Genomic DNA, 26,286 nt, shown 5'->3' on the forward strand with positions numbered 1-26,286 from the left:
GCAGTAGTAGTAGGAGTAGTAACAGCAGTAGTAGTAGCAACAGCAGTAGTAGTAGCAACAGCAGTAGTAGTAGTAGCAACAGTAGTAGTAGTAGTAGTAGTAGCAACAGTAGTAGTAGTAACGGTAGCAGTAGTAGTGATAGTAGCAGCAACAGTAGTAGTAGCAACAGTAGTAGTAGTAGTAGTAGCAACAGTAGTAGTAGTAGTAGTAGCAACAGTAGTAGTAGTAGTGGTAGCAACAGTAGTAGTAGTAGTAGCAACAGTAGTAGTAGTAGCAACAGTAGTAGTAGTACTTACAGTAGTATTAGTAGCAGCAGTATTAGCAGTAGTAGTAGTAGCAGCAGTAGTAGTAGTTGTAGTAGTAACAGGAGTAGTAACAGTAGTAGTAGTAGTAGTAGTAGATGCTTCATGAGTTCAGTGCTGCCAACAATGGCAGGATTTCTGTGGTCTGAGCTTTGGGTGATGAGTGAGATGTCTGTCTCTCTAGGGGTCCAGTTCATGTGGGACTGCTGTTGTGAGTCGGTGAAGAAAACCAGCAAGAACTCTGGTTCTGGATGTATCCTGGCTCACTGTATGGGCCTGGGAAAAACACTGCAGGTCTGTACCACTCATTCCTTTACCTATTTCTCTGGCTGGTGGACTGGTCTCTGGCTGGTGGACTGGTCTCTGGCTGGTGGACTGGTCTCTGGCTGGTGGACTGGTCTCTGGCTGGTGGACTGGTCTCTGGCTGGTGGACTGGTCTCTGGCTGGTGGACTGGTCTCTGGCTGGTGGACTGGTCTCTGGCTGGTGGACTGGTCTCTGGCTGGTGGACTGGTCTCTGGCTGGTGGACTGGTCTCTGGCTGGTGGACTGATCTCTGGCTGGTGGACTGGTCTCTGGCTGGTAGACTGGTCTCTGGCTGGTAGACTGGTCTCTGGCCGGTGGACTGCTGGGGTCTCTGGCCGGTGGACTGCTGGGGTCTCTGGCCGGTGGATTGCTGGGGTCTCTGGCCGGTGGATTGCTGGGGTCTCTGGCCGGTGGACTGCTGGGGTCTCTGGCCGGTGGACTGCTGGGGTCTCTGGCCGGTGGACTGGTCTCTGGCCGGTGGACTGGTCTCTGGCCGGTGGACTGGTCTCTGGCCGGTGGACTGGTCTCTGGCCGGTGGACTGGTCTCTGGCCGGTGGACTGGTCTCTGGCCGGTGGACTGGTCTCTGGCCGGTGGACTGGTCTCTGGCCGGTGGACTGGTCTCTGGCCGGTGGACTGGTCTCTGGCCGGTGGACTGGTCTCTGGCCGGTGGACTGCCGCGGTCTCTGGCCGGTGGACTGCCGGGGTCTCTGGCCGGTTGTCTTCCTATAGAGCGGGATGTTTCTGGGTTGTGGGAGGAGCATAATGTCTACCTCCACTCCTAACCATTTATCTCATCTGAACCTCTCATTACATACTTTGACCACTAGGTGGTAACCCTACTCCACACTACTGCTGTGTGACAAGTTAGACCTGTCTATATCTATACTGTATCTAACTCTGTTTCTATCACTAGGTGGTAACCCTACTCCACACTACTGCTGTGTGACAAGTTAGACCTGTTTATATCTATACTGTATCTAACTCTGTTTCTATCACTAGGTGGTAACCCTACTCCACACTACTGCTGTGTGACAAGTTAGACCTGTTTATATCTATACTGTATCTAACTCTGTTTCTATCACTAGGTGGTAACCCTACTCCACACTACTGCTGTGTGACAAGTTAGACCTGTTTATATCTATACTGTATCTAACTCTGTTTCTATCACTAGGTGGTAACCCTACTCCACACTACTGCTGTGTGACAAGTTAGACCTGTTTATATCTATACTGTATCTAACTCTGTTTCTATCACTAGGTGGTAACCCTACTCCACACTACTGCTGTGTGACAAGTTAGACCTGTTTATATCTATACTGTATCTAACTCTGTTTCTATCACTAGGTGGTAACCCTACTCCACACTACTGCTGTGTGACAAGTTAGACCTGTCTATATCTATACTGTATCTAACTCTGTTTCTATCACTAGGTGGTAACCCTACTCCACACACTACTGCTGTGTGAAAAGTTAGACTTTTCCACGGCTCTGATCGTTTGTCCTCTCAACACGGTTCTCAACTGGCTCAATGAGTTTGAGAAGTGGCAGTACGGCTTCAAGGATGAGGAGAGTTTAGAGGTACACACTTACTCTTATATACCTGTGTGTGTCTTTACGCTGTCTGTGTGTCTGAATGGTGTGTGTCTTTACGCTGTCTGTGTGTCTTTACGCTGTCTGTGTGTCTTTACGCTGTCTGTGTGTCTTTACGCTGTCTGTGTGTCTTTACGCTGTCTGTCACTAGGTGACGGAGCTGGCCACGGTGAAGCGACCTCAGGAGAGAGCAGCTGCTCTGCAGCAGTGGCAGGAGGATGGGGGGATCATGATCATTGGCTATGAGATGTACCGTAACCTCACACAGGGTAGAAACATCAAGAGCAAGAAACTCAAAGAGACCTTCCAGAAGACCCTGGTTGACCCAGGTAGGTAGAGGACACACACACAGTTTCTTTTAACTTCTCTGCGCTACGAATCCCGTTAGCGGGATCACTTTCCTAAACCGCTGAATTGCAGGGCGCCAAATTCAAAAATATTACTAAAAATATTTATAATCATGCAATCACAAGTGAAATATACCAAAACACTGCTTAGCTTGTTGTTAATCCACCTATCGTGTCAGATTTTGAAAATATGCTTTGCAGCGAAAGCGATCCAAGCTTTTGTGAGTCAATGCTAGAACAGTTAGCCTTATATTAGCTTGGTCAGAAAAGCAATAAAATGAATCGCTTACCTTTGATAATCTTCGGATGTTTGCACTCACGAGACTCCCAGTTACACAACAAATGTTATTTTTGTTCGATAAATATTACTTTTATAACAAAAAACGCCATGTGGGTTGCACATTATGTTCAGAAAACCAAAGCCTCGTTCCGCTCGAACAAATTCCAAAAAGTATCCGTAATGGTCGTAGAAACATGTCAAATGTTTTTTATAATCAATCCTCAGGTTGTTTTTAACAAACATAATCGATAATATTTCAACCGGAACCTATTCAATAAGAGAGAAAAAGAAAATGGAGAGCTACCTCTCTCGCGCGCAGGAACTATTCGGAGGACACTTGACTAGTTTTGAAAAATCTCACTCATTTTTCAAAATAAAAGCCTGAAACTATGTCTAAAGCCTGGTCACAGCCTGAGGAGGCCATTGGAAAGTGAATCTGGTTGATACCCCTTTAAATGGGAGAAAGACGGTCCAGGAAACACAGGTTTTCGCCTGCAGAATCAGTTTTGTTATACTCACTATTTTGACAGTTTTGGAAACTTTGGAGTGTTTTCTATCCTAATCTGTAAATTATATGCATATTCTACGATCTGGACCGGAGAAATAGTCCGTTTACCTTGGGAACGTTATTTAAAAAAAACAATAAAAATACAAATCTGACCCCCTAGCGTTAAGAGGTCAACTCTCTCTGCTCTGTGCTCCCTCCCTCCCCAGGCCCAGACTTTGTGATCTGTGATGAGGGCCACATCTTGAAGAACGAGGCGTCGGCCATCTCTAAAGCCATGAACTCCATCAAGACCCGACGGAGAGTGGTGCTCACCGGCACACCGCTGCAGAACAACCTCATAGAGTGTATGTCCGTTACTTCCTGTTATATCCAGACCGCTAGCCTACAGGGCATTGGGAAAGTATTCTGACCCCTGGACTCTTAACACATTACTTCCTGTTATATCCAGACCGCTAGCCTACAGGGCATTGGGAAAGTATTCTGACCCCTGCACTCTCTGTTATATCCAGACCGCTAGCCTACAGGGCATTGGGAAAGTATTCTGACCCCTGCACTCTTAACACATTTTGTTACGTTACAGCCTTACTCTAAAATGGATTCCCCCCTCATCAATCTACACATAATACCCATAATGACAATGCCAAAACAGGTTTAGAAATGTTAATTCATAAAAAATACACAACTGAAATCACATTTAGTATTCAAACTCTTTACTCTGTACTTTGTTGAAACACCTTTGGCAGCGATTAAAGCCTTGAGTCTTCTTGTGTATGACGTTACAAGCTTGGTACACCTGTATTTGGGGAGTTTCTCCCATTCTTCTCTGCAGATCCTCTGGTTGGTGGAGGGCCCAAGCCCTCCCAGGTCCACCCATTACTGTGCCACTGCCCAGCCAAGTGAAATCCATGGATTAGGGCCCAATTAATTTATTTAAATTGATGTTCTTTCTATGAACTGTATCTCAGTCAAATATTAGAAATTGTTGCATGTTGATTTTGTTCAATATAGTAAGTTATATGGACTCTTGTGTTAAATAGTAGGGGTTGACATAATTGTTTCCATGACTACCACTTCCTCTGTCCCCCATACATACAGTTGAAGTTGGAAGTTTACAAATACATTTAAACACATTTTTTCACAATTCCTGATATTGAATCCTAGTAAAAAGTTCCCTGTCTTAGGTCAGTTAGGATCACCACTTTATTTTAAGAATGTGAAATGTCAGAATAATAAGAGAATGATTTATTTCAGCTTTTATTTCTTTCATCACATTCCCAGTGGGTCAGAAGTTTACATATACTCAATTAGTATTTGGTAGTGTTGCCTTTAAATTGTTTAACTTGGGTCAAACGTTTTGGGTAGCCTTCCACAAGCTTCCCACAATAAGTTGGGTGAATTTTGGCCAATTCCCTCAGACAGAGCTGGTGTAACTGAGTCAGGTTTGTAGGCCTCCTTGCTTGCACACATTTTTCAGTTCTGCCCCCATAAATTTTCTAGAGGATTGAGGTCAGAGCTTTGTGATGGCCACTCCAATACCTTGACTTTGTTGTCCTTAAGCCGTTTTGACACAACTTTGGAAGTATGCTTGGGGTCATTGTCCATTTGGAAGACCCATTTGCGACCAAGCTTTAACTTCCTAACTGATGTCTTGAGATGTTGCTTCAATATATCCACATAATTGTCATTTTTCATGATGCCATCTATTTTGTGAAGTGCACCAGTCCCTCCTGCAGCAAAGCACCCCCACAACATGATGCTGCCACCCCCGTGCTTCACGGTTGGGATGGTGTTCTTCGGCTTGCAAGCTTCCCCCTTTTTCCTCCAAACATAACGATGGTCATTATGGGCAAACCTTTCAGTTTTTGTTACATCAGACCAGAGGACATTTCTCTAAAAAGTACGATCTTTGTCCCCATGTGCGTTGCAAACCGTAGTCTGGCTTTTTTATGGCGGTTTTGGAGCAGTGGCTTCTTCCTTGCTGAGCGGCCTTTCAGGTTATGTCGATATAGGACTCGTTTTGGATATAGATACTTTTGTACCTGTTTCCTCCAGCATCTTCACAAGGTCCTTTGCTGCTGTTCTGGGATTAATTTGCACTTTTCTCACCAAAGTACGTTCATCTCTAGGAGACAGAATGCGTCTCCTTCCTGAGCGGTATGACGGCTGCGTGGTCCCATGGTGTTTATACTTGCGTATTATTGTTTGTACAGATGAACATGGTACCTTCAGGCGTTTGGATATTGCTCCCAAGGATGAACCAGACTTGTGGAGGTCTACAATTTTTTTTCTGAGGTCTTGGCTGATTTCTTTTGATTTTCCCATGATGTAATGCAAAGTGGCACTGAGTTTGAAGGAAGGCCTTGAAATACATCCACAGGTACACCTCCAATTGACTCAAACGATGTCAATTAGCCCATCAGAAGCTTCTAAAGCCATGACATAATTTTCTGGAATTTTCCAAGCTGTTTAACGGCACAGTTAACTTAGTGTATATAAACTTCTGACCCACTAGAATTGTGATACAGTGAATTAAAAGTGAAATAATCTGTCTGTAAACAATTGTTGGAAAAATGACTTGTGTCATGCACAAAGTAGATGTCCTAACCGACTTGCCAAAACTATAGTTTGATAACAAGAAATTTGTGGAGTGGTTGAAAAATGAGTTTTAATGACTTCAACCTCAGTGTTTGTTAACTTCCGACTGTACATCTATAATTCACATAGAATCTTGAGTTCTAGATATGTCACTGAAAGCAAGTCTAAGCAGATCTGTTCTATGTGAGATAATTCTACGCCTTCGTTAAGTTTGATTTTTTTCTACCTTACATTTTTTTTGCACCAGCTTCAAACCGCTGAAAAATACAATATTTTACAACAGTTTAGATTGTACAGTGATTCTCTGCGCAATGACTTTTTGTGCCGAGAATTTTGAAAAGACGAATGGGACAATACAGTATTTTACAATCCAGGTGTACAAAGCTCTTATGAGAGTTAACCAAGACGACGCCCAGCTCGAATCGCTGCCAAATATGATTCTAACATGTATTGACTCGGGTGAAAACTTATATAATCAAGATATATTACGGTTTCATTTCTCATATTTTAAATTTTTATTTTAGGGATATAATTCTACATTGGCATTACCAAGATTGTTGACAAAAAAAGGACAATGGAATCAACTTTAATCCCCACTTCGTAACACAACAAAATTTGAAGACATCTGGGGGGGGGGTGTGAATACTTATGTTGTGTGTTTTCCCTGTCCAGACCACTGCATGGTGAACTTCATCAAGGAGAACCTGCTGGGGTCAGTGAAGGAGTTCAGGAACCGCTTCGTCAACCCCATCCAGAACGGGCAGGCAGCAGACTCCACGGACCAGGACGTACGGATCATGAAGAAGAGGGCTCACATCCTCTATGAGATGCTCAATGGATGTGTACAGGTAACACTGTGTGGTGTACGCCTCATGAAGGAGAGGGCTCACATCCTCTACAACATGGATGTGTAGCTGGCGGCCCACAGCCTCCCTTTTCTAGGCGGGTCCTGACCCCCAGAGGGCTCCCCATTTTTGATTTTGTTAGTCGCTCTCACGCTGATATCGTATTTACGTGACAAAATTGATTAGAATTACAGGAAATTGGCTATTAACCTCTACCGAGCACCTACCCCGGGTCCGGGAGCACCCCCCACCCCCCCCACACTGATTAGCATCGCTAGCATAGCGTCACAATTAAATAGTAGCATCTAAATATCATTAAATCACAAGTCCAAGACACCTAATGAAAGATACAGATCCTGTGAATAAAGCCACCATTTCAGATTTTTATAATGTTTTACAGGGAAGACACAATATGTAAATCTATTAGCTAAACACGTTAGCAAAAGACACAATTTTTTTACTCCAACAGTTTTTTCCTGCGTCAGTAGCTATCACTAATTCGACTAAATAAAAATATATATAGCCACTAACCAAGAAACAAGTTCATAAGATGACAGTCTGATAACATATTTATGGTATAGCATAGTTTTTTTTTTTTTAAATGTGAATTTTTCAGGTATAAATCACAGTTCTACATTGCAGCTGCAATCTGAAATAGTGCTGATGCAGCCAGAACAATTACAGAGACCAACGTCATATAACTAATTACTTGTCTTAAAACATTTCAGAAAAAATACACAGCGTACAGATATTGAAAGCCCAACATCTGGTGAATCCAAACAATATTTCTGATTTATTAAATGTTTTATAGCGAAAACAAAATGTAGCGCTAAATTAGCATAGCCACGCCAGCCAGAACCAGCTGGGCGCCCCCGACCAGTTCACATGCACGACAGATATATGAAATAACATCGTAAATTGGGTCTTACTATTGCTGATCTTTCATCAGAATGTTGATCAAGGTGTCCTTAGTCCTGATGAGTCGTTCAATCCATTCATAATGGCAACTTTCCCTCTTCATTTAGCATAGGTACTGGTCGACTGGCCAAAGTAAAAAAAGTCACAGAACGGAACACGGCAAAACTCCCGAAAAAATTCAAATAATCTGATTAAACTATATTGAAAAAACATCCATTAAGATGATATGGTCACATGTATCAAACAAACTTCGAGACGGAGATAGTTTTCATCCGTAACGGCAGCAAAACAGAAGACAATCACACCTACAAATCGCGCGATTCAGAGAACCGGAAGTTGTCGGTCACGCCAAAGAAATAGGTCTTATTTCACGGCAGTACAAGATAAACAAAAAATTTCTCCTCTGACGTCCTCTTGACACCCAGAGGAAGACGAATGAAGTGTGTTTCGGGTCATAGGTGGCGTGACCATATATAGGCAGAGCGTTGAAGCGAGCATACACATCTTGCATTCTTCTTCTTGGTCAGGGAAAGTGCTGTCAAATGACTTCTGTTTCACTTACAGACAAAATTGAAATGGTTTTAGAAACTATAGATTGTTTTCTATCCAATGGTATTAATTATATGCATATAGTAAGAGCAATAATTGAATAAGAGGCAGTTTAATCTGTAGAGGAAATTATGCTAATGCAAAAACAGCACCCCCTGTATTCTCAAGAAGTTAAACTGTCCCTCTCCACAGAGAAGCGACAATTGTGTTAACCTCTCTTTCTCTGCTTTCTCTCTGCTCTCTCTCTCTGCTCTCGCTCTTTCTCTGCTCTGCTCTCTCTCTCTCTCTGCTCTGCTCTCTCTCTCTCTGCTCTGCTCTGCTCTCTCTCTCTCTCTCTCTCTCTCTCTCTCTCTCTCTGCTCTCTCTCCAGAGAAGAGACTACTCTGCCCTGACCAAGTTCCTGCCTCCTAAACATGAGTACGTTGTGTCTGTCAGAGTCACGCCCATCCAGTGTACTCTATACCGACACTACCTGGAGCACCTAACAGGTACACACTAACCCCTACATTATCTAGTGTACACTACAGATCCTATCTGGAGCATTGTACTTCTGTGGGTTTTTAGAGAGAGAGGAGGAGGTTACCAGAGGCCTGGTCTCTAGTCTAAACCGTTAATTATGACCCATATTACCCAGAGGTCTCTAGTCTAAACAGTTCAATATGACCCATATTACCCAGAGGTCTGGTCTCTAGTCTAAACAGTTCATTATGACCCATATTACCCAGAGGTCTCTAGTCTAAACAGTTCAATATGACCCATATTACCCAGAGGTCTGGTCTCTAGTCTAAACAGTTCAATATGACCCATATTACCCAGAGGTCTCTAGTCTAAACAGTTCAATATGACCCATATTACCCAGAGGTCTGGTCTCTAGTCTAAACAGTTCAATATGACCCATATTACCAGAGGTCTCTAGTCTAAACAGTTCAATATGACCCATATTACCCAGAGGTCTGGTCTCTAGTCTAAACAGTTCATTATGACCCATATTACCCAGAGGTCTCTAGTCTAAACAGTTCAATATGACCCATATTACCCAGAGGTCTCTAGTCTAAACAGTTCAATATGACCCATATTACCCAGAGGTCTCTAGTCTAAACAGTTCAATATGACCCATATTACCCAGAGGTCTGGTCTAGTCTAAACAGTTCATTATGACCCATATTACCCAGAGGTCTGGTCTCTAGTCTAAACAGTTCATTATGACCCATATTACCAGAGGTCTCTAGTCTAAACAGTTCAATATGACCCATATTACCCAGAGGTCTCTAGTCTAAACAGTTCAATATGACCCATATTACCCAGAGGTCTCTAGTCTAAACAGTTCACTATGACCCATATTACCCAGAGGTCTGGTCTAGTCTAAACAGTTCAATATGACCCATATTACCCAGAGGTCTGGTCTCTAGTCTAAACAGTTCAATATGACCCATATTACCCAGAGGTCTCTAGTCTAAACGGTTCATTATGACCCATATCACCAGAGGTCTGGTCTCTAGTCTAAACAGTTCAATATGACCCATATTACCAGAGGTCTGGTCTCTAGTCTAAACAGTTCAATATGACCCATATTACCCAGAGGTCTCTAGTCTAAACAGTTCAATATGACCCATATTACCAGAGGTCTGGTCTCTAGTCTAAACAGTTCAATATGACCCATATTACCCAGAGGTCTCTAGTCTAAACAGTTCAATATGACCCATATTACCAGAGGTCTGGTCTCTAGTCTAAACAGTTCAATATGACCCATATTACCCAGAGGTCTCTAGTCTAAACGGTTCATTATGACCCATATTACCCAGAGGTCTCTAGTCTAAACGGTTCAATATGACCCATATTACCCAGAGGACTGGTCTAGTCTAAACAGTTCAATATGACCTATATTACCCAGAGATCTCTAGTCTAAACAGTTCAATATGACCCATATTACCCAGAGGACTGGTCTAGTCTAAACAGTTCAATATGACCCATATTACCCAGAGGTCTCTAGTCTAAACAGTTCAATATGACCCATATTACCAGAGGTCTGGTCTCTAGTCTAAACAGTTCAATATGACCCATATTACCCAGAGGTCTCTAGTCTAAACAGTTCAATATGACCCAGAGGTCTGGTCTCTAGTCTAAACAGTTCAATATGACCCATATTACCCAGAGGTCTGGTCTCTAGTCTAAACAGTTCAATATGACCCAGATTACCCAGAGGTCTGGTCTCTAGTCTAAACAGTTCAATATGACCCAGATTACCCAGAGGTCTCTAGTCTAAACAGTTCAATATGACCCAGAGGTCTGGTCTCTAGTCTAAACAGTTCAATATGACCCATATTACCAGAGGTCTGGTCTCTAGTCTAAACAGTTCAATATGACCCATATTACCCAGAGGTCTCTAGTCTAAACAGTTCAATATGACCCAGAGGTCTGGTCTCTAGTCTAAACAGTTCAATATGACCCATATTACCCAGAGGTCTGGTCTCTAGTCTAAACGGTTCAATATGACCCATATTACCCAGAGGTCTCTAGTCTAAACGGTTCAATATGACCCATATTACCCAGAGGTCTCTAGTCTAAACAGTTCAATATGACCCATATTACCCAGAGGTCTGGTCTCTAGTCTAAACAGTTCAATATGACCCATATTACCCAGAGGTCTCTAGTCTAAACAGTTCATTATGACCCATATTACCCAGAGGTCTGGTCTCTAGTCTAAACAGTTAATTATGACCCATATTACCCAGAGGTCTCTAGTCTAAACAGTTCAATATGACCCATATTACCCAGAGGTCTCTAGTCTAAACAGTTCATTATGACCCATATTACCCAGAGGTCTGGTCTCTAGTCTAAACAGTTCAATATGTTCCCAAAGCATGATGCTGCCACCACCATGCTTCACCGTAGGGATATGGTGCCAGGTTTCGTCCTGACGTGATGCTTGGCCTTCAGGCCAAAGAGCTCGATCTTCAACAGACCAGAGAATCCTCTTTTTCATGTTCTGAGAGTCCTTTCGGTGCCTTTTGAGGGCTGTCATGTGCCTTTTACTGAGCAGTGGCTTCCTCTGGCCAATCTACCATAAAGGCCTGATAGGTATTTCTGTTTGTTATTTGAAATTTGCGTATAATTTTAAACCTGTTTTTGTCACTAATGTAGATTGAGGAAAACATTTAATTTCATCCATTTTAGAGTAAGATGAACGTTTAACAAAATGTGTTACGAGTCCAGGTTTCTGAATGCACGGTATATTTTAGTTGTTGAGGTGTTACGTCTCTTACGTTGTTCTGGTGTTGATGTGAGGGAGTGGTACCTTATTCAGCTGTGGTGGGTTTGACACACGTTCTCCCCCTCCTCTCTTTCTCTCTCCTCTTTCTCCTCTCTCCTCTTTCTCCTCTTTCTCTCTCCTCTCTTTCTCTCTCCTCTTTCTCCTCTCTCTCTCTCTTTCTCTCTCTTTCTCTCTCCTCTTTCTCCTCTCTCCTCTTTCTCCTCTTTCTCTCTCCTCTCTTTCTCTCTCCTCTTTCTCCTCTCTCCTCTCTTTCTCCTCTTTCTCTCTCCTCTCTCTTTCTCTCTCCTCTTTCTGCTCTCTTTCTCCTCTTTCTCTCCTCTCTCCTCTCTTTCTCCTCTTTCTCTCTCCTCTCTCCTCTCTTTCTCTCTCCTCTCTCCTCTCTTTCTCTCTCCTCTTTCTCTCCTCTTTCTCTCCTCTTTCTCTCCTCTTTCTCCTCTCTTTCTCCTCTCTCTCTCCTCTTTCTCTCTCCTCTTTCTCTCTCCTCTCTCCTCTTTCTCTCCTCTTTCTCCTCTCTTTCTCCTCTCTCTCCTCTTTCTCCTCTCTCCTCTTTCTCTCTCCTCTCTCTTTCTCCTCTCTTTCTCCTCTCTCTCCTCTTTCTCTCTCCTCTTTCTCTCTCCTCTCCCCTCTCTCTCTCCTCTTTCTCTCTCCTCTCTCTTTCTCCTCTTTCTCTCTCTTTCTCCTCTCTCTTTCTCCTCTCTCTTTCTCCTCTCTTTCTCTCCTCTCTTTCTCTCTCCTCTTTCTCCTCTCTCTTTCTCCTCTCTTTCTCTCTCCTCTTTCTCTCTCCTTTCTCTCTCCTCTTTCTCCTCTCCTCTTTCTCCTCTCCTCTTTCTCCTCTCCTCTTTCTCCTCTTTCTCTCTCCTCTTTCTCCTCTCTTTCTCCTCTCTTTCTCTCTCCTCTCTCTCCTCTCAGGTGCGGGGAACGCGGTGGAGGGGGGTCGGGGTCGAGCCGGCACCAAACTCTTCCAGGACTTCCAGATGCTCAGCAGAATCTGGACCCATCCCTGGTGCCTGCAGCTGGACTACATCAGCAAGGAAAACAAGGTACAGACAGACGGACTCACACACTCTGAGGGGAACGAGACGGGTCTGCATCAGCTGCACCCCCACCAACACACACGCTTCACTGAACCCCAGGAGAACATGCTAACACACGCTTCACTAAACCCCAGGAGAACATGCTAACACACGCTTCACTGAACCCCAGGAGAACATGCTAACACACGCCTCACTGAACCCCAGGAGAACATGCTAACACACGCCTCACTGAACCCCAGGAGAACATGCTAACACACGCTTCACTGAACCCCAGGAGAACATGCTAACACACGCTTCACTGAACCCCAGGAGAACATGCTAACACATGCCTCGCTGAACCCCAGGAGAACATGCTAGCACACGCTTCACTGAACCCCAGGAGAACATGCTAACACACGCTTCACTGAACCCCAGGAGAACATGCTAGCACACGCTTCACTGAACCCCAGGAGAACATGCTAACACACGCTTCACTGAACCCCAGGAGAACATGCTAACACACGCTTCACTGAACCCCAGGAGAACATGCTAACACACGGGTCTTGGGGGGGGGGGGAGGCCTGACTGTGTCTTGGGGGGGGGGGGAGGCCTGACTGTGTCTTGGGAGGGGGGGGGGGGGGGGGGCCTGACTGTGTCTTGGGGGGGGGGAGGCCTGACTGTGTCTTGGGGGGGGAGGCCTGACTGTGTCTTGGGGGGGGGGGGGGCTGACTGTGTCTTGGGGAGGGGGGCCTGACTGTGTCTTGGGGGGGGGGGGAGGCCTGACTGTGTCTTGGGGGGGGGGGGAGGCCTGACTGTGTCTTGGGGGGGGGGGGCTGACTGTGTCTTGGGGGGGGGGGGGGGGGCTGACTGTGTCTTGGGGGGGGGGGGCTGACTGTGTCTTGGGGGGGGGCTGACTGTGTCTTGGGGGGGGGCTGACTGTGTCTTGGGGGGGGGGCTGACTGTGTCTTGGGGGGGGCTGACTGTGTCTTGGGGGGGGGGGGCCTGACTGTGTCTTGGGGGGGGGCTGACTGTGTCTAAGGGGGGGCTGACTGACTGGGTGTCTTTTGTTTTTAGGGGTACTTTGATGAGGACAGCATGGATGAGTTCATCGCTTCGGAGACCGAGGAATCTTCTTTAAGCATGACCTCTGAAGACGAGAAACAGAAAAAGTAACACCACATGATATTTACAGGGACACAAACTCGTCACTTTTCGCCATCGTGTTCATCCATAAAAAATAACGCAGTGTATCACCCATTGAGCTATAACAGAGGCCCAGGGTGTATCACCCATTGAGCTATAACAGAGGCCCAGAGTGTATCACCCATTGAGCTATAACAGAGGGCCCAGAGTGTATCACCCATAGAGCTATAACAGAGGCCCCCGGAGAGCGGGGCGGGCGGACGAGCCGGTGGAAGTTGAGTGTGTGTAGGCTGTGTGTAAAATGGTTTCATATAGGCCTGGTTTGTTTTCCTCGTACTGTCACAATGAAAATACAGATCACTATGCATTTACTGAGCGTACAAAACATTAAGAACGCCTGCTCTATCCGTTACAGACTGTTAAAGAAGGATTTTTAAGCTTGGAGACAATTGAGACATGGTTTGTGGTATGTGTATCATTCGGAGGGTGAATGGGCAACAAAATATTTAAGTGCCTTTGAACGGGGTGTGGTAGCAGGTGCCAGACGCACCGGTTTGTGTCAAGAACTGCAACGCTGCTGGGTTTTTCCACACTCAACAGTTTCCTGTGTGTATCAAGAACGGTCCACCACCCAAAAGGACATCCAGCCAACTTGACACAACTGTGGGAAGCATTGTAGTCAACATGGGCCAGCTTCCCTGTGGAACGCTTTCAACACCCTGTAGACGCCATGCCCCGACGAATTGAGTCTGTTCTGAGGGCAAAATGGCGTGCAACTCAATATTAGGAAGGTATTCTTAATGTTTTGTCCACTGTGTATATTCCTTATTACATTCATCCTGCCCAATCACAGGTAGGCATTTGGATATGAGCAAAGCATCCGTTTTCTGCAGTAGCCTTTTTGTCTTTTACTGTGAAGTGGGAAGTTGAGTGTGTTCGTATTGAGTAGAGGTGTGAAGATCAGGGCTTTGTGCAGCCCACGGGCAGAACCGACAGGAAACCGGGACATCTTGTGGGGGCGGGGCCAACTCCGTGGTATCACCATATTACTCTGTATCGTGATACTTGGTCTGACATCACTTTGTTGGTTGGAAAATAGGCACATTTTGTAGCAGTTTATTTTTGTATATTTTTTTGGCGTTTCTGTTCGACATTTGTCACCCTTTTTTAGGTCCCTCACCAGCTTCGCATCTTTGATTTAACGTTACGGTATCGATCATAATGTAGTATACGGCCTTTCACTGTTGACTGTCTTATCATACTGCAATATACAACCTGTCACTGCTCTGCCCCCCCCCCCCCCCTGTAGGAAGAAGAAGCGGGGGAAAGCCAGGAAGAAGGACAGCGACTCAGACAGTGATGCTCTGGAGGTAATAAAGGAATGGAACACCAGCTCCCGCGGAGGAGACCCTTCCAGCCGTAACCGGGCGGAGCCAGAGGAGGAAGGTATAGAAATACAATTATAGAGCCTGTAGATTGTTACCAGACTAAAAATGTACAGTTATAATGTTACGGTGTTATATATATATATATATTTATTTATTTTATATATATATATTTATTTATTTTATATATATATATATATATTTTTTTAAAGGTTAATTCAGATTAAATAACTAAAATAGTATAACTAAAATAGTAATTTAATAACTAATAATAGTAAAATAATAATAATAATAATAGTAAAATAGTAACTAAAATAGTAATAACTAAAATAGTAATTTAAATAAATATTCAGCTCTCTGAGTCAATATATGTCAGAAACACCTTTGATAGCGATTTCAGCTGGGAGTCGTCTTGGTTAACTCTCATAAGAGCATTACACCTGGATTGTACAATATTTTGTATTTGCCCATTTTTAGTCTTTTCAAAATTCTTCAAGCTCTGTCAAATTAGTTGTTGATCATTGCTAGGCAACCATTTTCAGGTCTTGCCATAGATTTTCAACTAGATGTAAGTAAAAACTGCCACTCAGGAACTGTCACTGTCTTCTTGGTAAGCAACTCCAGTGTAGAATTGGCCTGTCATGCTGAAAGGTGAATTCATCTCCCATGTGTCTGGTGGAAAGCAGACTGAAGCAGGTTTTCCTCTAGGTTTTTGGCTGTGCTTAGTTCCATCCCGTTTCCTTTTTGTCCTAAAAAAAAAACTCCCCGGTGTTTGCCACTTACAAGCATACCCATAACATGATGCAGCCACCACGCTTGAATACTTAGGTAAATGTGATATTTCATTTTTTTTTATATATAAATTTGCAAAAATGCATAAACTTGTTTTTTCTTTGTCATTATGGGATATTGTTTGTGTATTGATGAGGAAGAAAAACGATTTAATGCATTTTAGAAAAAGGCTGTAACCTTAAACGTGATGATCTGAATACTTTCTGAATATATCGATCGCATCTTTACTAATACTGTAGAACTTGGTTCTGAGGCTGTATCCGTTCCCATTGGATGCTGTGATCACAATATAGTGGCTATATCCAAGAAAGACAAAGTTCCAACAGCTGGAACTAAAATAGTGTATGAGATCATACAACAGATGATATTAAACATATATTTGTTGGTCTGATGCGATTTGATAAGGAACATCCAGACGCTGCACTTGATGAATTCATGAATTTGCATCCAATTAGTAATACACATTCACCTGTTAAGAAACTGACAGTTAGAACTGTTAACTGACTGATAGAACTGTTAACTGACTGGTAGAACTGTTAACTGACTGGCTGGTAGAACTGTTAACTGACTGATAGAACTGTTAACTGACTGGTAGAACTGTTAACTGACTGGTAGAACTGTTAACTGACTGGTAGAACTGTTAACTGACTGGTAGAACTGTTAACTGACTGGTAGAACTGTTAACTGACTGGTAGAACTGTTAACTGACTGGTAGAACTGTTAACTGACTGGTAGAACTGTTAACTGACTGGTAGAACTGTTAACTGACTGGTAGAACTGTTAACTGACTGGTAGAACTGTTAACTGACTGACTAGAACGGTTAACTGACTGACTAGAACTGTTAACTGACTGACTAGAACTGTTAACTGACTGACTAGAACTGTTAACTGACTGACTAGAACTGTTAACTGACTGACTAGAACTGTTAACTGACTGACTAGAACTGTTAACTGACTGGTAGAACTGTTAACTGACTGGTAGAACTGTTGAGGTTCCATGGATTGATGAGGAATTGAAAAACTGTATGGTTGAAAGAGATGGGGGCAAAATGAGTGGCTAATAAGTCTGGCTGCACATCTGACTGGCTGACTTACTGCATATGGATTAATTATGTAACTAAACTCAAGAAAAAGAAGAAGAAACTGTATTATGAAGCCAAGATAAATGATATTTAGAATGATGGGAAAAAGACTTTGGAGTACTTTAAATTAATTTATGGGCAGAAAGACAAATTACACTTCATCTTTCATCCAATCAGATGGCTTATTCATCACACAACCATTTGATGTTGCCAGTTATTTTAATGATTACTTCATTAGGCAGGGAAATGCCAACAACGAACAGTGAGGCATCGTATTCATTCATTTAAAAAAACTAATAATGAAAGAAAACCATTACAAGTTTGAATTTTGTAAAGTTAGTGTGGGAGAGGTGGAAAACTATTGTTACCGATCAATAATGACAAACCTCCTGGCATTGTCAATTTAGGAGTGGCTATAGTCAGCTACCATCCTCAGTAGCTTTCCATCTATCTGCCATATCTTTAATCTGAGCCTAGAGCAAAATCTTTGTCCTGGAGGGAAGCCAAGGTAATTCTTCTACCCGACCTGGCTTGCGTCCAGCTCGTAGCAAACTTTTGGACATTTTTTTTGACCAAATATAATGCTATTTCTCTAAACAATTTAACAGACTTTCAACGTTCTTATAGAGAAGGGCACTCTACATGTCCTGCACTGGCACAAATGACTGATGATTGGTTGAAAGGAATTGATAATAAGAAGATTGTGGGAGCGGTACTGTTAGATTTAAGTGCAGCCTTTGATATTATTGACCAGAACCTGTTGTTGAAAAAAAACGTATGCGTTATAGCCTTTCAACCTCTGACATATTGTGGATTCAGAGCGATCTATCTAATAGAACTGTGGGTTTTCTTTTAATGGAAGCTTCTCTAATGTCAAACGTTAAGTGTGGTGTACCACAGGGCAGCTCTCTAGGCCCTCTACTCTTTTCTATTTTAACAAATGACCTGCAACTGGCATTAAACACAATGTGTGTCCATGTATGCTGATGATTCAACCATATACACATCAGCAACCACAGCTAATGAAGTCACTGAAACCCTTAACAAAGAGTTGAGGTCTGTTTTGGAATGGGTGGCCAGTACTTAACTGGTCCTGAACATCTCTAAAACTAAGAGCATTGTATTTGGTACAAGTCATTCCCTATGTTCTAGACCTCAGTTGAATCTGGTAATGAATGGTGTGGCTGTTGAACAAGTTGAGACTAAATTACTTGGCGTAACCTTAGATTGTAAACTGTCATGGTCAAAACATGTAGATTCAATGGTTTGTAAAGATGGGGAAAGGTCTGTCTGTAATAAAGAGATGCTCTGCTTTCTTGACGCCACACTCTTCAAAGCATGTTTTGCAGGCTCTAGTTTTGTCTACTCTTGATTATTGTCCCGGTCGTGTGGTCCAGTGCTGCAAGGAAAGACCTCGTTAAGCTGCAGCTGGTCCCAGAACAGAGCGGCACGTCTTGCTCTTCATTGTAACTAGAAAGTTAATATAAAATACTATGCATGTCAGGGTCTTGGCTGAGAGTTGAAGAAAAGACTGACTGTGTCACTACTTGTTATAATAAACATGGTTGGAAATTCCAAATTGTTTTTATCGTAATCAGCTTACACACAGCACTGACACACACAGTTACCCCACCAGACGTGCCACCAGGGGTCTTTGCACAGTATTATACAGAGCCGTGATTGCATGGGACTCCCTTCCATCTTATATAGTGAACAGCAAACCTGGTTTCAAAAAAACAGATGAAGCAACACAACTCCTCTCTGTGATCTACTTGTTGTGTTTCTGTACATGTATGTGGAACTGATAGATGCACACACACACACATGTTAATGATTTAAAATGTATGTAAATTAAGTATTTTGTCAAATTTTTTCGATATGTGTCGGACCCTAGTAAGACTAACTGTCACTGATGGGGATCCTAATAAAAAATATATAAATTCTTACCCTCTGCCCCCCCCCAGTGCGTCCAGCCTCCAGCCCTGGCACCAGGAGTCCTGACTGGCACAAAGAGTTTGTTACGGAGGCCGACTCTGAGATCCTGGAGCATTCTGGGAAAATGGTGCTGCTGTTTGAGATCCTCCGCATGGCCGAGGAGGTGGAGGACAAAGTGTAAGTAACTATAATCTACATTTGAGGTGGAGGAAGAACCAGAAACCCACCAATTCAGACAAACAAAGAGATGACATGTTGCATTAAACTTCATTATTACATTGTTTTGTATTATTTTCACTGCATCAGGGATACGTACACAGATTTTTCGGCTTTACAGCCTTCAGTGTGTACAATTTTATTTAAATTCAAAACAATGTTTGTAAATAACAACCTATGAGCACCAGGTGCTAGTCTGTCACCAGCTTCATCAATAAGTTTATCGATGACGTCATCTCCACAGTGACTGTACGTACATATCCCAACCAGAAGCTATGGTTAACAGGCAACATCCTCACCGAGCTAAAGGCTAGAGCTGCGGTTTTCAAGGAGCAGGACACTAATCTGGACGCTTGTAAGAAATCCCGCTATGCCCTCAGACGAACCATCAAACGGGAAAAGCATCAATACAGGATTAAGATCGAATCCTACTACACCTGCTCTGATGCTCATCGGATGTGGCAGGGCTTGCAAACTATTACGGACTTCAAAGGGAAACTTGCCGTGAGCTGCCCAGTGACACGAGCCTACCAGATGCCCTTTTTTGCTCGCTTTGAGCAAAGCAATACAGAAGCATGCATGAGAGCACCAGCTGTTCCGAACGCCTGTGTGATCACGCTCTCCGTAGCCGATGTGAGCCAGACGTTTAAACAGGTCAACATTCACAAAGCCGTGGGGCCAGATGAAATACCAGGACGTGTACTCAGAGCATGTGTGGACCAACTGGAAAGTGTCTTCACTGACATTTTCAGCCTCTTACTGACTGAGTCTGTAATACTTAAGTTTCATAGACCACCATTGTCCCTGTGCCCAAGAATGCGAAGGTAACCTGCCTAAATGACTACTGCCCCGTAGCACTCACGTTGGTAACCATGAAGTGCTTTGAGAGGCTGGTAATGGCTCACATCAACATCATTATCCCAGAAACACTAGATCCACTCCATATTTGTATACCGCCCCAACAGATCCACAGATGATGCAATCTCTACTGCACTCCACACTGCCCTTTCCCACCTGGACAAAAGGAACACCTGTGTAAGAATGCTATTCATTGACTACAGCTCAACGTTCAACACCATAGTGCCCTCAAAACTCCTCACTAAGCTAAGGACCCTGGGACTAAACACCTCCCTCTGCAACTGGATCCTGGACTTCCTGACGGGCCGCCCCCAGGTGGTAAGGGTAGGCAACATTACGTCTGCCACGCTGATCCTCAACACTGGGACCCCCCAGGGGTTTGTACTCAGTCCCCTCCTGTACTCCCTGTTCACTCACGACTGCGTGGCTAGGCACGACTCCAACACCATTAAGTTTGCTGACGACACCGAGGTTAGGCCTGATCACGAACAACGATGAGACAGTATATAGGGAGGAGGTTGAGAGCTTCAAGTTCCTTGGTGTCCACATCACCAACAAACTAACATAGTCCAAGCACACCAAGACAGTCGTGAAGAGGGCACGACAAAACCTATTCCCCCTCAAGAGACTGAAAAGATTTGGCATGGGTCCCCACATCTTCAACAAGCTCGACAGCTGCACCATGAAGAGCATCCTGACCGGTTGCATCACCGCCTGGTATGGAAACTGCTCGGCCTCCAACCGCAAGGCACTACAGAGGGTAGTGTGTACAGCCCAGTACATCACTGGGGCCAAGCTTCCTGCCATCCAGGACCTCTATACCAGGCGGTGTCAAAGGAAGGCCCTAAAAATGGTCAAAGACTCCAGTCACCCTAGTCATAGACTGTTCTCTCTGCTACCACATGGCAAGCGGTACCGGAGCGCCAAGTCTAGGACCAAAAGGCTTCTTAACAGCTTCTACCCCCCAAGCCATAAGACTCCTGAACAATGAATTAAATTGCCACCCGGACTATATGCATTGAATGTGACAAATAAGATTTGATTTGCTTCTAATCTGCCAATCAGGAATGGGGTTTTTAGTCACAAAGAAATACTGAAGGAGAACTCTCAAGTCATCTGCTCCAGGTGTCCGCTCACCTAAATACGCCACATCAATTCATGAGAGCCCACCACAAAGGAGGATGTGGAGGACAAATTGTAAGGAGCCAAGCTCTGAGAACATGCTACACATTGAGACAAGAAGTGTTGAATTGGATCAATGCTAAGTGCTTGAATGAAACATGTTCTGTTAACATGACAGACTGTCCAGTGATGATGTGATGTTGACGTGTCTTCTATCCCCTCATCAGTCTGGTGTTCAGTCAGTCTCTGATCTCTCTGGACCTGATCGAAGATTTCCTGGAGCTGGCTGGCCGAGCCAAAGAGGAGGAGAAACCCTCTCCCTACAAAGGTACTGTACTACCCTACACCCTAACCCCTCTAACATAACCCCCTACCCCCTAGCAGAGAGGGACAACCCTCTCATTACAGAGGTAGTCCCTGGACACACTGTCCACTAACAACCCCTAGCCTAGTGTTACCCAACCTTGTCCGTTATGTACACCACCTGCTCATTGGACCATGACACAATAACATGCTGACCACATTGCTCGTGTCGGGTGTTATAAAATAAATGTACACATACATATTATTCCGTCACACTGATCTCCCACATCAATGACTGTCTGCGTAGCCAGTCTCTAAAATAGGACTTGGTTCTATTTGTGAAGCATGACGTGCTGCAAATCCCACCTCTCCCATCACCTCATTGGTTTTTGGGAGCATTGAAAGATGAACTGAGGTCCACACTCCAGTCCAGCTGGTAGTGGTAAAGCACCTTAAAGTTGGTTGCCAACCACCATATAAAAGTTCAAAGAAGAAGCCTGATGGAGGAGAGATGACTAGAAATTAACTTGGTTTACCCTTTTATGTGAGCATCAACATGCGGACGATGTCTCCTCCGGTACCAACACACCCCGGTCTCCTCCGGTACCAACACACCCCGGTCTCCCCCGGTACCGGAGTTGGTACCGGAGGAGACTGGGGTGGGGTCGTAATGAGAGAAAACAACACACTCTGAAGACATGCAACATGTGTACTGGTACATGCAACATGTGTACTGGTACATGCAACATGTGTACTGGTACATGCAACATGTGTACTGGTACATGCAACATGTGTACTGGTACATGCAACATGTGTACTGGTACATGCAACACACTCTGAAGACATGCAACATGTGTACTGGTACATGCAACATGTGTACTGGTACATGCAACATGTGTACTGGTACATGCAACATGTGTACTGGTACATGCAACATGTGTACTGGTACATGCAACATGTGTACTGGTACATGCAACATGTGTACTGGTACATGCAACATGTGTACTGGTACATGCAACATGTGTACTGGTACATGCAACACACTCTGAAGACATGCAACATGTGTACTGGTACATGCAACATGTGTACTGGTACATGCAACATGTGTACTGGTACATGCAACATGTGTACTGGTACATGCAACATGTGTACTGGTACATGCAACATGTGTACTGGTACATGCAACATGTGTACTGGTACATGCAACATGTGTACTGGTACATGCAACACAGTATTTCTCTCTGCCCTTCTCAACAAACACCCAGCCTCTGGCGTTAGGTCATCTTCTTAATTAAGCCTTGGCATCTGGTTTTGCTTACGTTTTGAAAGTGATTAGACCTTGACTCTTTAAAAAAAAAAGATATATTACACAAAAAAATTTTGCTTAAGGGTTAGCAATTTGTAATGAAAAGATCAGTGAAGTAATTGGAACCATACTGGATGTTAGTTGTGTAGCAGGAGGCATGTGCGTGTGTTTAGCAGGCTATATTAAAAGGCTGAACACTTGTGGCCTGAGAGCCCTCGTTTGGCCTGGCCTCCACTACCGCTGTTCTCTCAGTACTTTAGTTTACATCTCTCAAATCAATTTCAATTCAAGGCGCTTTATTGGCATGGGAAAACACATGTTAACATTTGCCAAAGCAAGTGAAGTAGATTAATAAACAAAAGTGAAATTAAACAAGAAAAATGAACAGTAAACACTACACTCACAAAAGTTTCAAAAGATTAAAGACATTTCAAATGTCATATTATGTCTATATACAGTGTTGTAACGATGTGCAAATAGTTAAAGTACAAAAGGGAATTTACAATGGTGTTTGTTCTTCATTGGTCACAAATCTTGCTTCTGTGAGTTGATCAACATTTAATTGGTTTTCTAATTCTTTGTGGATCTGTGTAATCAGAGAGAAATATGTGTCTCTAATATGGTCATACATTTGGCAGAAGGTTAGGAAGTGCAGCTCAGTTTCCACCTCATTTTGTGGGCAGTGTGCACATAGCCTGTCTTCCCTTGAGAGCCAGGTCTGCCTACGGCGGCCTTTCTCAATAGCAACACTATGCTCACAGTCTTCTCTCTCTCTCAGTACTTTTAACTTACATTTCTCCTCTCCGTTCTCCTCTCTTCCCTCTTCTCTCTCAGCACTTACATCTCCATATGGTGTCATGCTCAGTTTGATCTACTCCAGGAAGTGATGTTAGTGATTTTCTCAGTGAAAATTCTCTCATTGAGTACACTACATGACCAAAAGTATGTGGACTGCTCGTCCAACATCTCCTACACCTTTGCTGCTATAACAGCCTCCGCTCTTCTGGGAAGGCTTTCCACTAGATGTTGGAACATTGCTGTTATAACAGCCTCCACTCTTCTGGGAAGGCTTTCCACTAGATGTTGGAACATTGCTGCTATAACAGCCTCCACTCTTCTGGGATGGCTTTCCACTAGATGTTGGAACATTGCTGCTATAACAGCCTCCACTCTTCTGGGAAGGCTTTCCACTAGATGTTGGAACATTGCTGCTATAACAACCTCCACTCTTCTGGGAAGACTTTCCACTAGATGTTGTAACATTGCTGCTATAACAGCCTCCACTCTTCTGGGAAGGCTTTCCACTAGATGTTGGAACATTGCTGCTATAACAGCCTCCACTCTTCTGGGAAGGCTTTCCACTAGATGTTGGAACATTGCTGCTATAACAGCCTCCACTCTTCTGGGAAGGCTTTCCACTAGATGTTGGAACATTGCTGCTATAACAGCCTCTACTCTTCTGGGAAGGCTTTCCACTAGATGTTGGAACATTGCTGCTATAACAGCCTCCTCTCTTCTGGGAAGGCTTTCCACTAGATGTTGGAACATTGCTGCTGTAACAGCCTCCACTCTTCTGGGAAGGCTTTCCACTAGATGATGGAACATTGCTGCTATAACAGCCTCCTCTCTTCTGGGAAGGCTTTCCACTAGATGTTGGAACATTTCTGCAGGGGACTTGGTTCCATTCAGCCACGAGAGAATTAGTGAGGTCGGGCACCGACGTTAGTGAGTCCTGGCTCGCAGTCGGCGTTCCCATTCATCCCAAAAGTGTACGATGGGGTTAAGGTCAAGGCTCTGTCCATTTCTGTATGGACCTCGTTTTGTGCATGGGGGCATTATCATGCTGAAATAGGAAAGAGCCTTGGAAGCACAGAATAGTCTAGAATGTCATTGTATGCTGTAGCGTTAAGATTTCCCTTCACTGGAACTAAGGGGCCCGAACCATGAAACACAGCCCCAGACCATTATTCCTCCTCCACCAAACTTTACAGTTGGCAGTTGGGGCAGGTAGCGTTCTCCTGGCATCTGCCAAACCCAGGTTCGTCCGTCGGACAGCCAGATAGTGAAGCGCGATTCATCACTCGAGAGAACGCGTTTCCACTGCTCAAGAGTCCAATTGCGGCGAGCTTTACACCACTCCAGCTGACGCTTGGCATTGCGCATGGTGATCTTAGGCTTGTGTGTGGCTGCTCTGCCATGGAAACCCATTTAATGAAGCTTCCGACGAGCAGTTATTGTGCTGACGTTGCTTCCAAAGGCAGTTTGGAACTCGGTAGTGAGAGTTGCAACCGAGGACAGATGATTTTTACGCGCTTCAGCACTCGGCGGTCCCAACTGTGAGCTCGTGTGACCTACCACTCTGCGTCTGAGCCATTGATGATCCTAGAAGTTTTCACGTCACAGTAACCAGCCCTTACAGTTGACCGGGGCAGCTCTAGCAGGGAAGACATTTGACCCCTGACTTGTTGGAAAGGTGGCATCCCATTAGCCACTAAATGGCGCTCATGACATCAGCACATCTGATGTAATAGAAGTGTCTTATTTACAGGAAGATCACTAGTTTCCCTTCCGCGATAATGGGGATCCTGTTTACTACAAATAATGCCTGCAGTACCGTGGTTGTCCTTTGAACTTCGGGGCTTCAGTGAGGGAGCAGTCATTCTCCCCTGGCCATTTTGAGTGATTTGGTTTGGACCTGGGCCTGTCTAGGGATTGGTTTGGACCTGGGCCTGTCTAGGGATTGGTTTGGACCTAGGCCTGTCTAGGGATTGGTTTGGACCTGGGCCTGTCATGGGATTGGTTTGGACCTAGGCCTGTCTAGGGATTGGTTTGGAACTGGGCCTGTCTAGGGATTGGTTTGGAACTGGGCCTGTCTAGGGATTGGTTTGGAACTGGGCCTGTCTAGGGATTGGTTTGGACCTGGGCCTGTCTAGGGATTGGTTTGGACCTGGGCCTGTCTAGGGATTGGTTTGGACCTGGGCCTGTCTAGGGATTGGTTTGGACCTGGGCCTGTCTAGGGATTGGTTTGGACCTGGGCCTGTCTAGGGATTGGTTTGGACCTGGGCCTGTCTAGGGATTGGTTTGGACCTGGGCCTGTCTAGGGATTGGTTTGGACCTGGGCCTGCCTATTGGCTACCTAAACTGAAGCTGACAGGAGAATAAGGTCTCCCGAGTGGTGCAGTGGTACTAGAGACGTCACTACAGACACCCTGGTTCCAATCCAGGCTGTATCAACCGGCCGTGATTGGGAGTCCCATAGGGCGGTGCACAAATGGCTCAGCGTCGTCCGGCTTAGGGTTTGGCCGGTGTAGGTCGTCTTTTTTAAATAAGAGTTTGTTCTTAACTGACTTGCCTCGTAAGATTTAAGAATGCCAAAATGTATGATGACTACTTTTTGAAGACTGTCTAACTACACGATGTGTTTACCTGTGCAGGTGAAGGGAAGTGGTTCCGGAACATAGACTACTACCGTTTGGACGGCTCCACCAACGCCCTGAACCGGAAGAAGTGGGCCGAGGAGTTCAATGACTACAGCAACGTCCGGTAAACTACGCCCCGCTCTCCTCACCTCTGCTACGCCCCTCTCTCCACACCTCTGCTACGCCCAGCTCTCCACACCTCTGC

At 44.5% G+C, this 26,286-nt stretch overlaps 1 protein-coding gene across 7 annotated transcripts in view; it reads left to right on the plus strand.

Annotated features, from left to right (window-relative positions):
• Positions 1 to 26,286, plus strand: part of LOC129827316 (transcriptional regulator ATRX-like) — a 117,612-nt gene that overhangs the window by 39,603 nt on the left and 51,723 nt on the right. For all 7 annotated transcript variants that reach the window (XM_055888050.1, XM_055888049.1, XM_055888051.1 and 4 more), the window contains 12 exons: positions 487 to 596; positions 2,036 to 2,182; positions 2,346 to 2,523; positions 3,536 to 3,673; positions 6,597 to 6,772; positions 8,607 to 8,724; positions 12,417 to 12,547; positions 13,595 to 13,689; positions 14,973 to 15,109; positions 18,887 to 19,034; positions 21,281 to 21,381; positions 26,097 to 26,205. In XM_055888050.1, the coding sequence (XP_055744025.1) occupies positions 487 to 596; positions 2,036 to 2,182; positions 2,346 to 2,523; positions 3,536 to 3,673; positions 6,597 to 6,772; positions 8,607 to 8,724; positions 12,417 to 12,547; positions 13,595 to 13,689; positions 14,973 to 15,109; positions 18,887 to 19,034; positions 21,281 to 21,381; positions 26,097 to 26,205 (1,588 nt within the window). The remainder of the gene's footprint in view (positions 1 to 486; positions 597 to 2,035; positions 2,183 to 2,345; positions 2,524 to 3,535; positions 3,674 to 6,596; positions 6,773 to 8,606; positions 8,725 to 12,416; positions 12,548 to 13,594; positions 13,690 to 14,972; positions 15,110 to 18,886; positions 19,035 to 21,280; positions 21,382 to 26,096; positions 26,206 to 26,286) is intronic.

The sequence above is a fragment of the Salvelinus fontinalis genome, chromosome 29 (genome assembly GCF_029448725.1).
Source record: "Salvelinus fontinalis isolate EN_2023a chromosome 29, ASM2944872v1, whole genome shotgun sequence".
In the NCBI taxonomy this organism is placed as follows: domain Eukaryota; kingdom Metazoa; phylum Chordata; class Actinopteri; order Salmoniformes; family Salmonidae; genus Salvelinus; species Salvelinus fontinalis.